The 14,433-nt window shown below is 47.3% G+C and overlaps 1 protein-coding gene across 2 annotated transcripts in view; it reads left to right on the top strand.

Moving 5' to 3' along the window:
* The window catches only part of GPN2 (GPN-loop GTPase 2), a 23,729-nt gene extending 9,296 nt beyond the window's left edge, over positions 1-14,433 (top strand). The window contains exon 5 of one of the 2 annotated variants that reach the window (XM_030805675.1): positions 14,364-14,433. In XM_030805675.1, the coding sequence (XP_030661535.1) occupies positions 14,364-14,391 (28 nt within the window). In that variant the 3' untranslated portion in view covers positions 14,392-14,433. Of the gene's footprint in view, positions 1-2,518; positions 2,889-14,363 lie in introns of those variants that run through there. The other variant, XM_003271666.4, reaches the window with a different exon arrangement.

Genomic DNA, 14,433 nt, shown 5'->3' with positions numbered 1-14,433 from the left:
CCCTCAGCCTCCTGAGTAGCTGGGATTACAGGCATGCGCCACCACACCTAGCCCTTTTTTTTTTTTTTTTTTTTTGAGATGGACTGTTGATCTTGTTGCCCCGGCTGGAGTGCAAAGGTGCAATCTCAGCTCACTGCAACCTCCATCTCCCATGTTCAAGCAATTCTCCTGCCTCAGCCTCCCGAGTAAGTGGGATAATAGGCGCCCGCCACCACGCTCAGCTAATTTTTTGTATTTTTAGTAGAGACGGCATTTTACCATGTTGGCCAGGCTGGTTTCGAGCTCCTGAACTCAGGTGATCCACCCGCCTTGGCCTCCCAAAGTGCTGGGATTATAGGCGTGAGCCACTGCGCCCGGCCTGCAATTTTTATGTTTATTTCTTAGAGGCAGGGTCTTGCTCCTTTGCCCAGGCTGGAGTGCAGTGATGCAATTATAGCTCACTGCGACCTTGAACTCCTGGGCTGGTTACCCTCCTACCTTAGCCTCCCAAAGTGCTGGGATCACAGGCATGAGCCATCATTCCCAGCTGGGAGGGGCAGTTTATGTTTATTTTTTGAGACAGAGTCTCACTCTTTGGCCCAGGCTGGAGTGCAGTGGCACAGTCACAGCTCACTGCAGCCTTGACCTCCCTGGGCTCAAGTGATCCTCCCACCTTAGCCTCCTGAATAGCTAGGACTATGGGCATGTGCCACTGTGGCCAGCTAATTTTTGTAGAGATGGGATTTCACCATGCAGCCTAGGCTGGGAGGAGCAATTTAAATAATGTAGTATTTTGTACACCGTACAGATGGTTCCCAACTTACGATGGTTCCACTTTATGATGGTGTGAAAGCTGTATGCATTCAGTAGAAATCATACTTTGGGTACCTATCAATCTTTCACTTTTAGTATTCAATAAATTACATGAGATATTCAATACTTTATTGTAAAATAGGCTTTGTGTTAGATAATTTTGCCCAAATGCAGGCTAACGTAAGTGTTCTAAGAATATTTAAGGTAGGCGAGACTAAGCTATGATGTGTGGTAGGTTATGTGTGTTAAATGCATTTTCGACTTAAGATATTTTTGATTTAGGATGGGTTTATCAGGATGTAACCCCATCATAAGTCAAGGAGCATCTGTACGTTACTTTATGTATTCGTATATATAAAGGATTCTATTCACAAACCATGTATGCTGCATGTAACAAATAATTTGAGGAATTTTCAAGAGTATTTTTAACCATAAACATTTGTGCTGATTTTAGATTCTGCCCTGACCCTAATCCCCTTAAGATTCAGCAGCTCTCTGTAAGAGAGTAGGGACTGATACAAATAAGGGAGTGGTCAGCTTTGCTGAAGGGTAGGTGAGTAAGGAAAGCTTTATGGAGGCATGGCACGTAAGTTGCATCATTTCAAGGTGAGAGTTAGCCAGTCTAATGAAGAAGAAAAGGGAATTCAAGTTAAAGAGAACAGTATATGCAAAGGCATAGGGGTTCAAAGTTGAGACAGGTTTCGAGGGTTGCAAATAAGATGGCATGGGCCAAGTGTAATGGCTTCATGCCTGTAATTCCAACATGTTGGGAGTTAAAAGGTGGGAGGATTGCTCAAGGCCAGGAGTTTGAGACCAGACTGGGCAACATAGTGAGACCCCATCTCTCTCTCTCTCTCTCTTTTTTTTTTTTTTAAGTATAAACATTTATTTTTGGCCAGGCGTGGTGGCTTATGCCTGTAATCCCAGCACTTTGGGAGGCCGAGGCGGGCAGATCATGAGGTCAGGAGATGGAGACCATCTCTGTCAACATGGTGAAACCCCGTCTCTACTAAAAATAGAAAAATTAGCTGGGTGTGGTGGCATGTGCCCGTAGTCCCAGCTACTCTGGAGGCTGAGGCAGGAGAATTGCTTGAACCAGGGAGTTAGAGGTTGTGGTGAGCCGAGATCGTGCCACTGAACTCCAGCTTGGTGACAGAGTGAGACTCCATCTCAAAAAATGAAAAAGAAAGGTCTGTAACTCGAACATCATTTGGTAGGCTAAGTACTTTACTTGCAGGGTCATTTAATCCTCATTTCAACCCCTTTTATAATTGAAGCAACAGGCCCAAGGTCCCTCTCCCGGGATGGTTTTGCTGGGTGTAGAATCTCAGTTTCTTACTTTGGAGCATTTGGTAGTACAACAGCCATGGTGTCCTAACATAGCCAACCTAGCCATGGCTAACCTCCGTCTCGTCAGACCCCAGACCCAGACATCATCAGGATTTGAACTCCCTTGGTCTGGCTCCAGAGCATGTGCCATAATGCAAAATTGCAAGGTTAGCACTCTCCAGTCCTTTGATCTGCAGCAGTGTGTGGAAGAGGCAGATAGAGGAGCATTTGAGTCTGGAGGTTTTTGGAGGCTTCTCATACCTGATTGGTCCCTATAATTATGAGGAAGAGAGGGATGGACATGGTTGGAGTGTAGGCATCAGTGGAAGTCAGATCCTGCCCAGACCAGCTCCCCATCCTCTGCCTATGCTATCAGCCTTGACACACCCTTCCTCAGCACACTGGGCATCCAGGAGAAGTACCTGGCACCCTCGAACCAGTCAGTGGAGCAGGAAGCCATGCAGCTGTAGCAACAAGGTGGACCCTGGAGAGCAGGATGCATAACCGAGCACTGGGGAAAGTGGAGGCTCCTGATGGCAGGCTGCAGACCCCAGAGCAAGTCCTCCCAGCCAGAGCTGGCGGGCTGGCAAGGGGATATTCAGCTCTGCAAAGGACTTCTGGCCAAAAAGCCAGACGTGGCGCCAAGCAGAACAGCCCCCATACTGTCAGTGGTGTCCGTGAGCTCTGGGACCTGCCACCGGAAAGTCGAGCACTGGTCCTAGTCAGGCTGTGATGGAATGTGCTACAATACAAGAGTTTGTTTTCTACTTTTTGTGACTTCCAAACTTTTCTTCAGTCTTCTGGGCCCAGGGGTTTGCGGAAGAATGAGGGAGTGTCACCTTGCCTTGGAAATCAGTATTTCCCCAAAGCATGTAATTCACATTCAGTCACATAGGATTTACATTCAGTCTCTAGTCATGTGTTTTTATTAATCTTCAGTTTCTGGTTCTGAGGTTTGTTTTTTAAAAGATAAGTTTTCGCTGTATGGCCCAGGCTGGACTCAAACTCCTGGGCTCAAGCGATCTTCCCGCCTCAGATGCCTGAGTAACTGGGACTACAGGTGTGAGCCACTATGTCCCACAATTTTCAGTTTTAACAGAGCCTCAAGCTTCAGCTTTCACAGGCAGCACTTCCTAGCTAGACCTTAATTAATGTTTTATATTCATTGTATTTGTTTTATGGTTTTATTCTATTGTTGACAAGTGTTAACTAGTTTTCCATTTACAGTAGTGGTTAAAAGTTTACTTCAAGGCCAGGCGCGGTGGCTCATGCCTGTAATCCCAGCACTTTGGGAGGCCGAGGCAGGCAGATCCCAAGGTCAAGAGATCGAGACCATCCTGGCCAACATGGTGAAACCCCATCTCTACCAAAAAAATTTTTAAATTAGCTGGGCATGGTGGCGTACGCCTATAATCCCAGCTATTGGGGAGGCTGAGGCAGAAGAATTGCTTGAACCCGGGAGGCGGAGGTTGCAGTGAGCCAAGATTGTGCCACTGCATTCCAACTTGGGCGACAGAGCGAGACTCTGTCTCAAAAAATAATAATAAGTTGTGTAAAGAAAAATATTAATTATATAATATGGCAGTTCCTATGAGAGTGTGGCAAAAATTAAGAGGGCTTGAAGTTTTTTCTTTGCTCTTGCAACTGGCTGGATGCAGTTCATATATTTTTCAACCAGTAGGTGGCACCCCAGCCTAATTTTTTAGCAGTTGTAACCTGGTGGCAGAAGGGGCAGGACTGATGGTCCGGGCAAGACTGTTATGCCAAGTTTTATTTGCATATATTTGGACTTTTTTTTTTTTTTTTTTTGGAGACAAAGTCTCTGTCGCCCACGCTGGAGTCGAGTGGCGCAATCTCGGCTCACTGCAACATCCGCCTCCCAGGTTCAAGCAAGTCTCTACTTCAGCCTCCTGAGTAGCTGGGATTACAGGCGCCCACCACATGCCTGGCTAATTTTTGCATTTTTAGTAGAGACGGCATTTCACCATGTTGTTCAGGCTGGTCTTGAACTACTGACCTCATGATTTACCCACCTTGGCCTCCCAAAGCGCTGGGATTACAGGCGTGAGCCACTGCACCCGGCCACATTTGGACTTTTTAACACATATGAAGTGCTTGGTATTGTAGAGTGTTTCCACACACACAATCCTCATTAGAGATAGACAAGATGGGGAGAATTAATAAGCCATTAGCCATGTTACAGTGAGGAAGCAGAAACATGAGAAGTTTGAACTTTGGTCAGCCTGGCTCTCTCATAACCCATTTTGCTGACTAAATTGTGAGTATCCCTCCTTTAGTATATTTATTGGTAAGAAGTCAGAGCCCTTGTCCCACAGGTTTTGCAGCCAATCAGGATAAAGAAATTAGGCACCTGTAAAGTATTACTGAATCATAGATAGTTCACCAGTGGTTTGGGCAGTTGGCAAATTCACTTAGGGACATCTGTTCTGAAACAGCATTGAAATAGGACTGACTGCTTTGCTTTCTGGTTGTGGCAGCCAGAGCCAAAGGCAGACGAATGAGGGGCTATGAGGAGGCTACTGTGGCTAGAACAGTATGAAAGCAACCTCAGCTCCCACGCCTGGCCGTAAAGGGGATAATAACTGGGTGCTGCTTCCCAGCCTCTTTCATCTGAGAAGTTCAAAGCACCTCACCCCTATTAACACCCCACAGAGTAGGTAGGAAGAACCAATAGAGCAAGCCAGGAAAACTGAGGCTGTGAGGCACAGCCTGGGGCTAGCTGTGAATCACCTGTGGGGCCTAGAGCCCAGGAATCCTGACGCCCAGGCTACTGGACAAATCCTCTATCAGGGCGTTAGGTGGGTGAAAGCAGTACCAACGGCTGTGGTCGTGGGTTTTGATGCCCATCACAGAGGCCCCAGCTCTCACCAAAACAAACCAAATGGGGGCTGGAAGGCATCCTTTACAACTTTATGGCCTCGTATGCAAGCACCTTCAGCATTCTCTGCTGCCATGGAGTGGAGATGGGTGGGAGTAATCCAAGGCCTTTATTTTCAGGCCATGGTTTGACAGTAAGGGTATTTTCTTCCCCAATAAATGTAGCTTCTGTCTACCTTCCACTGGCAGCAAAATGATTTTCTGTTCTCTGCATATACTGAGGGGATCTGCACAGTGCGGAAAGGAAGGTGTCTGAGATCCAAGTGAGGCCTGTTCAGTGGGAAATGTCTAGGGTAGAAGAAAGACCATCCTCCATTATGGCTGGCATGTGGCAGTCATCCTTAAGATTATTTTAAAATTTCCTAATAAATATAGGAAAGTAAAAAACTTAGAAAATGAAAGAGAAGGCCGAGCACGGTGGCTCACGCCTGTAATCCCAGCACTTTCGGGGGCCAAGGCAGGCAGATCACCTGAGGTTAGGAGTGTAAGACCAGCCTGACTAACATGGCAAAAACCTGTCTCTGCTAAAAATACAAAAACATGAGCAGGGCATGGTGGCATGCGCCTGTAATTCCAGCTACTCGGGAGACTGAGGCAGGAGAATAGCTTGAACCCGGGAGGCAGAAGTTTCAGTGAGCGGAGATCGCGCCATTGCACTCCAGCCTGGGTAACAAGATGGAAAGTCCATCTCAGAAAAAAAAAACGAAAATGAAAAGAGAAAATGAGTCACCCAGAATCCCATAACAGAAACTTTCTATGGGGTCATCTGTTTAAAAGAAAAATAAATTCTATATTCAAATGTATATTTTGTGTATTCTCTTTTTTTCTCATCTCTGTAAACACCTGGAGATATTTTATGTATTCTTTCAGTCTTATTTTTATACCTAGGGGTGGATATTGCATTTATATAAGTGGGATATTTTATAATTGTGTTGTATCCTGCCTTTTTCAGTTAACACCATTCCATGTAATAAAAAATAGATACAATTCCTGTAATTCTGGCACTCTGGGAGGCTGAAGTGGGAGGATCACTTGAGCCAGGAGGTGGAGGCTGCAGTGAACTATGATCGTGCCACTGCACTCTAGCTTGGGCAACAGAGTGAGACCCCGTCTCAAACAATCAAGTAAATAACCCTTTTAATGTCACTATGGTAATAGTCCATGGTTTGGCTATAACACTGTTTACCTATCCATACTCCTGTGGTTAGCCTACTATACATACTACCAGCCTACAAGTCATCACCAGCTTTTACTTTTGTAAATAGTGTGATTAATATCCTCGTACCCAAGTCATCGTCTGAGTCTCTGATGTTTAACTTGTGAGGTAGTCCTGGAAATGAAATAACTGACATATTCCAGGTTCTGGATTCATGTTGCCAAAATGCTTTCCAAAAAATCTGCCACTTTACATCTCACTGATAGCGTCTGAAATTGCTCTTCTCATCTCCAGACCTCCCTTGACAATTCTCTACAACTTCGGGAGGGAGGAAGCCCTCTCTGAGTGTCTTAGAAGGGACCTTCCTGGTCATCCCTACTAACCACTGACATTAGGTTATGTGCATTTCTTGGCTCTGAATTGGGAACCTCAACAATTAGAAGACAGTGTAGAATTGGAAGAACTTAGCAGGGACCACAGGTAATTGGAAAGGTTTCCAGCCTGACAAAGAGGCTTAGGCATGAGGGTGAGGCCCTAAAGCCCACAGAGCTGAAGCACATCCAGTCTGCCTGGATTAGCAAAATGCTCACCTGCTGGTGGCTGAGAATATAGGAAGTATGGTCCCATTAGGATCTGTGGGAAAGAGAAAGGGAAGGCCGATTTGAGGAATTCCCTGTCCCTTTCTCAAGAATCCTGACTGGGGAGGGGAGTGGTTTCAGACCCACCCAAGCACTATTAAGGCCCTCGCCAATTTTGAAAGCAGTGAAGAGGCCCAATTATCCCGGAATCCTAGGGGGAAACTCTCTAGCAAAACACTAGTCCCCTCCTCTCTCTTTTCTTCTCTTGTCTCTGGCTTTTGAGCCTTTACATACCCAGCCTGATCTGGGCCATTCACTCTTTTCTTGTCCCATTTAGAAGGAGTTGCAGCACATACCTCCATGGCATCAGGCCTGCCAAAGATGGGGAAACCTGTGCGCGTCATTTCGAGCCCAGTGTGACCTTTTCCAGCCAGGGAGCTAACTCCAGGCAGCCCCAGAAGCCCAGGTGTCCAGATGGGCCAAGACGGGCTGTGACGAGATGGGGTGGGGATTTAGGGGCCAACTGAGGTGGAAAAAAGACAGTAAAAAAAGACAGTATTGGTAAATTGCTCTGGATGAGAACGCACAGCGAGGTTTGTTTTTTCCTCCTCATTCTAAAACTCTGAAGCAGTTGTGGAGGAGGGACATGAGAGGCCCTTTCACAGCCATGCCAAATAAACATGAATTTTTTTTCTTTTTTGAGACAGGATCTTGCATTGTTGCCCAAGCTCACTGCAACCTCCACCTTCCAGGCTCAAGCCATCTCCCACCTCAGCCTACTGTGTAGCTGGGACTATAGGCCTGTGCCACCATGTGTGACTAATTTTTGTATTTTTTGTAGAGATGAGGTTTCGCCATCTTGCCCAGGCTGGTCTCGAACTTCTGAGCTCAAGCTATCCTCCTGCCTCAGCCTCCCAGAGTGCTGGGATTATAGGCATGAGCACCCGGCCAAATGTGAAGTCTAATGCAGTGTGCTTGCCATGTCAATGTAGCTTCCAGGAATGTCCCCTAGTGCCTCCCTTTGCACTGAATTGTCACCTCCAAGTTCTTCCTATATTTAATCCTGGAGCCTCCACATTGCTTTGTGGAATCACAGAAACAGCAAAGGGAGACTGGGACATGGGTTAAGATTTCCCTCAACTCATAAATCATATAATCTCAGAGGTCACATAGTTTCTTCTTTTTAATAGAGACGGTGTCTCGCTATGTTGCCCAGGCTGGTCTCCAATTCCTGGGCTCCAGGATTTCTGCCTGCCTCAGCCTCCCAAAGTGCTGGGATTACAGGCGTGAGCCACCTCGCCTGGTCACATAATCTTTTTTGAGATGAAAGTTTCACATAATTTTTTTTTGAGCTAAAAGTTATTCCTCTCTACAGTCAGACAAGGAAATCTCAGATTAGCTTTACTCTAGAGGAGAAAAGGGAGAGAATGTCTCCCTGCCTTCCTTCTTTCAACAAATATTTCTTTAATACCATAATATGTATTCAATGTTGTATCTAGCCCCACTGATTTGAAGACTTGATGCTTTTCAGAGTCCTGGATTTTTTTTTTTTTTTTTTTTAGGCCAAGTTGTGCTGTGTCACCCAGGCTAGAGTGCTATGATGCTATCTATCTCAGCTCACTGCAACCTCTGCCTCCCGGATTCAAGCAATTCTCTGCCTCAGCCTCTCTAGTAGCTGGGATTACAGGCACCTGCCACCACACCTGGCAAATATTTTTAGTAGAGACCAGGTTTCACCATCTTGGCCAGGTTGTTCTTGAACTGACCTCGTGATCCACCTGCCTCGGCCTCCCAAAGTGCTGGGATTACAGGCGTGAGCCACTGTGCCCAGCCTAGAGTCCTGGATTTTACTCTTTTATTTCTTTTTTTTTTTTTTTTTTTTTCCGAGGCGGAGTCTTGCTCTGTCGCCCAGGCTGGGGTAGTGCAGTGGCGAGATCTTGGCTCACTGCAAGCTCCGCCTCCCGGGTTCACGCCATTCTCCTGCCTCAGCTTCCCGAGTAGCTGAGACTACAGGCGCCCGCCACCACACCCAGCTAATTTTTTTGTATTTTTAGTAGAGACGGGGTTTCACCATGTTGGCCAGGATGGTCTCGATCTCCTGACCTCATGATCTGCCCGCCTCGGCCTCTGAAAGTGCTGGGATTATAGGCGTGAGCCACCGCGCCCGGCCCTTACTCTTTTATTTCTAGACAAAGGGTTAAATTTCCCAGAGAGCTGTAAAGAGAAGATTGAGTAGAGATGAGAGATGAATCAGCCTCTGACACCCCCAGGGTGACATACCTGTCTGCTGCCCCCACAGACATTCCTGGCTCCTGACTCAGTGGGTAGGTGGGACTAAGGGGATTCTGAGAGGAGGGGACCTTCCTTGTAGAAACCTGCCTTTTCCACTCCCCACACAGCAGGGATGAGGTGGACCCTGTGAACAGGGTGAAGAATTTAAAGGAAATAAGAGTGGAATCAGGTTAAGAGAAACTAAACTTGGTGAATGAGCCTGGAAATTGGTCCAGTTCACAGTCTTTTCTCATTTAAGACAATTATTTTCTGCCAGAGACTAGGGTGGAATTAGATTGAGAGGAGAGCAAGGTGGCTTTCTTTTCATTTTAATTTTATTTATTTTTTGGAGACAGAGTCTTGCTCTGTTGCCCAGGCTGGAGTACAGTGGTGCAATCTCAGCTCACTGCAACCTCTGCCTTCTGGTTCAAGAGATTCTCCTGCCTCAGCTTCCCAAGTAGCTGGCACTACAGGTGCATGCCACCATGCCTGGCTAATTTTTGTATTTTTAGTAGAGATGGGATTTCACCATGTTGGCCACGCTGGTCTTGAACTCCTAACCTCAAGTGATCTGCCCGCCTCAGCCTCCCAAAGTGCTGGGATTACAGGTGTGAGCCACCACACCCAGCCAGAAGAAGGCTTTCTTGATTCTTAGAAAGTCTAAGATAGGAGCAGGGCACCATAACATAATGTAGTTAGTTTGGGCCTTTTTGTTTGTTTTGTTTTGTTTTGTTGAGACAGAGTCTTGCTCTTGTTGCCCAGGCGGGAGTGCAATGGTGCAATCTCGGCTCACTGCAACCTCCACCTCCTGGGTTCAGGTGATTCTCCTGCCTCAGCCTCCCAAGTAGCTGGGATTGCAGGTGTGAGACAATGCGCCCGGCCGCCATTTTTTGCATTTTTTAGTAAAGATGGGGTTTCACCATGTTGGCCAGGCTGGTCTCGAACTCCTGACTTCAGGTGATCCACACACCTCAGCCTCCCAAAGTGTTGGGATTACAGGCGTGAGCCACAGCACCTGGCCAAATGTAGATATTTTTTAACTGGTGAAACTCTAATATACAAAACTGACATATGTGTGGCTGTTTTGGCCAAAGTATACGGAAACGGGAAACTGACCACTCGGCTCCTGCCCCATGGCAGCTTCTGGGAAACCACCTGAACACAGTTTGAAAACAGCTATTGTAGTTTAAAAATCATGGGACTGGCTGGGCGCGGTCTCATGCCTGTAATCCCAGCACTTTGGGAAGCCGAGGCAGGCGGATCACCTGACATCAGGAGTTCAAGACCAGCCTGATCAATATGGTGAAACCCCGTCTCTACGGAAAAAAAAAAAAAAAAATTAGCTGGTTGTGGTGTCGCGCACCTGTAATCCCAGCTACTCGGGAGGCTGAGACAGGAGAATCACTTAAACCCAGGAGGCAAAGGTTGCAGTGAGCCGAGATGGCACCACTGAACTCCAGCCTGGGCAACAGAGTGAGACTCCGTCTGAAAAAAAAAAAAAGAGAAAAAAAAAATCATGGGACTTGTGCTGGGCATGGTGGCTCACACCTGTAATGCCAGCACTTTGGGAGTCCAAGGTAGGCGAGTTGCCTGAGCTCAGGAGTTCGAGACCAGCCTGGGCAACATGGTGAAACCCCATCTCTACTAAAATACAAAAAATTAGCCGGGCGTGATGGTATGTGCTTGTAGTCCCAGCTACTCGGGAGGCTGAGGCGGGAGAATTGCTTGAACCCAGGAGGCAGAGGTTGCAGTGAGCCGAGATCGTGTCACTGCACTTCAGCCTGGGTGACAGAGCAAGACTCTGTCTCCAAAAAAAAAAAAGAAAATCATGGGGCTTGGAGTCAGACCCTGTTCCACTCCCCAGCACCAGCACACGAGTAGTTGTATAACCTTGGTTATTAGGTTATTTAGCTGCTCTGAGCTTCAGTCTTTTTATTTGCAAAACAAAGGTAATAACGTATTACTGTGAGGATTAAGGTATGAAACTGCCTGACACACACTTATTATGCCTGCTGCTGCTGCTACTATACTCTATTCTCTAGGAAGAAGCAGAAATGGGACACTGCTGGTCAGAAAAGCAAGCTTTGATGTAAGCCTCTGGACATCTGGACGTGTGTGTGTGTGTGTGTGTGTGTGTGTGTGTGTGTATGTGTGTGTGACAGAGGAGAGAGAGAGAGAGAGAGAGAGACAGAGATATGGAGGCAGGGAAGAGTACCTTGCTTTTTCTGGAAGTAGCCACAGTGGCCTTGGCCTTGCTGGGGTGCCTGGCTGGTTGTGAGAAGGCAATCTTGGCCTCCATCACCTACTCCTGTGGATTCCAAGAGCCATTTGGAAGTAACTATGCATAACAGAGGGAAGATTAGATCTCTTCACTAGGTAATTTTAGGTTGCAGATTTTCTCCATACCATTCAAATTCTTGGGAGGAGAAGATATTTGCAAGCACTGGGCCTCCATTTTCTGGGGGATAATCTGGCATTATAGAAAAGATAAGGCTGAGGTCCCTTGAATCTGTGTGAGCTCAATCTCTGGACAGCCCTTCCTCATCCCAGGACCAGCTGTATTTCCATTTCCATCATGATTTGGAACTAATCCTGGTTACCAGGCATTTGGAAGTGTAGTTTTAAATCAAGTTCTGGCCAGGTACAGTGGCTCACACCTGTAATCCCAACACTTTATGAGGCTGAGGCTGGAGAATCACCTGAGGCCAGGAGTTCAAGACCAACCTGGACAACATAGCGAGACCCTGTCTCTACAGTAATTTTTTTTTTTTTTTAGACGGAGTCTCGCTCTGTCACCAAGGCTGGAGTGTAGTGGCCGCATTCACGGCTCACTGCAAGCTCTGCCTCCCGGGTTCACGCCATTCTCCTGCCTCAGCCTCCTGAGTAGCTGGGACTATAGGCTCCCGCCACCACGCCCAGCTAATTTTTTGTATTTTTAGTAGAGATGGGGTTTCACTGTGTTAGCCAGGATGGTCTTGATCTCCTGACCTCGTGATCTGCCCACCTCGGCCTCCCAAAGTGCTGGGATTACAGGCGTGAGCCACCGCACCTGGCCCAAAAAAAATTTTTAGAAAGTTAACCAGGCACGGCTGGGCACGGTGGCTCACACCTGTAATCCCAGCATTTTGAGAGGCCAAGGCGGGCAGATCACCTGAGGTCGGGAGTTTGAGACCAGTCTGACCAACATGGAGAAACTCCATCTCTACTAAAAATACAAAATTAGCTGGGCATGGTGGCACACACCTGTAATCCTAGCTACTTGGGAGGCTGAGGCAGGAGAAGTGCTTGAACCCGGGAGGCAGAGGTTGTGGTGAGCTGAGATCATGCCATTGCACTCCAGCCTGGGCAACAAGAGCAAAACTCCATCTCAAAAAACAAACAAAACAAAAAATTAGCCAGGCACAATGGCACACATCTATAGTCCTAGCTACTCAGAAACCTGAGGCCAGAGGATTGCTTGAGCACAGTTCAAGGCTGCAGCGAGCTATCATCATGCCACTGCACTCCAGCTTGGGTAACAGAGCGAGACCCTGTCTCAAAAATAAAAATAAAAAATATATCCAAGTTTTGAGCACTTTCCAGTATACAAAACCCTGCAGGAGTCACTGTGGGAAGAAAGGAGGAATGATGGGACAAAGATGCCATTATCCAGTAGCTCTCTGAGGAGATGAGAAATCCAGGATAGCTGCAAACCCAGAGGTAGGATCAAGTACATATGAAATCAGAACTGAACACATGTACCTACATACATGGAAAGGGTTGGTAAAACAGCATATCCAAAGCTCTGTACATGTGTTAATGGGAGTGGCTAACCTAGTTGTGACCTGGATATGGGCTTTGAAATTTGGAAAAGGTTAAAAGAATATGATCAAGTGGAGGGGACAATGGGAAGGGGAGGTCACCAAGAAATTTCCAGTGGAACTTGGCATTCTTACCTGCTTTTTCTTCTGGGACTTTTTTTTTTTTTTAAATTGAGACAGAGTCTTGCTCAGTTGCCCAGGCTGGAGTGCAGTGGCACGATCTCGGCTCACTGTTGTTAGGTAACAAGAGCACCCTAATGGCGCTGGTTCCGGGTTCTTCTTCCTCCCCAACACAGGCCCGCCAAAAGGAGCCAATCAGAGGTCACGCCTTCCCGCCTCAGCCTAGACCCAGCCCCTCAGCCAACAAGCGACCCCCACGTAACGTCCCTAGGCATAAAAGACGGAGGCTGCAGAGCCCTCGCTCTCTTTCTTCTTCCACTTCGGCTCTCCAATAAAGATCTCTTGACTGCAACCGGTGTGGCATGGTCTGAGTCTGAGCCCACAGAGTCACCCTTTCATTGGTGCCGTGCCTCCGTTTCCATCTCAGTACAGCAGTCCTGGCTCTTACTTCTACAGGAAGGAATCCAACTGTTAAACGCCTCTAATATCTCTCCCTCCAACTGCTTCCTATGTGCCAGCCTTAATAAACCGCCGCTTATTGCTGTTCCTGTCGCCCTCCCAAACATTACCAACACTTCTGATCATTCACCACCCCCCAACACCCCCTTAATATCCGGTGTTCCCCTCTTCAATACGTCCCAGGCCGTTACCTGCTACACAGACTCCCCTGAATCCTTTTCCTTCTACAATACCTCCACCTCCTACCCTAACTCTTCCGCCCCCAATGGATACTTCTTCTGGTGTAACCACACTCTTTACAAAACAATCAATTCCTCCATCAATACCACCTGCTTCCCCGTCACACTCCTGCCACAACTTACCCTCCTCTCCCTTTCCGAAGGGACCATCGCCTTCAACCTTAACCACCCTCCCATAAATCAGGCCCCAAGAAGAAGACGGGCTGTCTTTATACCTGCCATGCTTGGCCTCTCCCTTGCAACCTCCCTTCTAGGCTCCGCTCTAGGGGCCACCTCCCTCGGACACGGAGTCTCGCAGGTTAATGAATTAAAGATACACCTAGAATCCACTATTGAACAAACTGCGCAGTCACTAGCCGCCCTGCAACGACAAATCACCTCTTTAGCCGGAGTAGTCCTCCAAAACCGCAGAGCCCTAGACCTCCTGACAGCTGAAAAAGGAGGCACATGCATTTTCCTCCAAGAAAGCTGTTGTTACTTTATTAATGAGTCCCAGGTTGTCGAGACTAACATAAAAAATCTTAATGACATAAGACAAAAACTCCTCAAAACGAATACAGGCTTCTCACTTTGGGACACCCTAAAAATGCTTCTTTTAGCTTGGGTCCTACCATTTCTCGGACCCCTCCTAGGAATAGCGGCCTTTTGTACTCTCCTCCCCTGCCTAATAAAGTTCATGCAACAACGAATCTCCTCCTTATCTAACCAGACTTTTAACCAGCTTCTCATCAGGCACTACCAACTCCTAGCAACTGAAGAAGACGACCAGGACTCACCTACCCATGGCCTCC

The sequence above is a fragment of the Nomascus leucogenys genome, chromosome 24 (genome assembly GCF_006542625.1).
Source record: "Nomascus leucogenys isolate Asia chromosome 24, Asia_NLE_v1, whole genome shotgun sequence".
Taxonomy (NCBI): domain Eukaryota; kingdom Metazoa; phylum Chordata; class Mammalia; order Primates; family Hylobatidae; genus Nomascus; species Nomascus leucogenys.
Note: the sequence above shows the minus strand (reverse complement) of the source record. Positions and strands in the feature narration are given on the sequence as shown.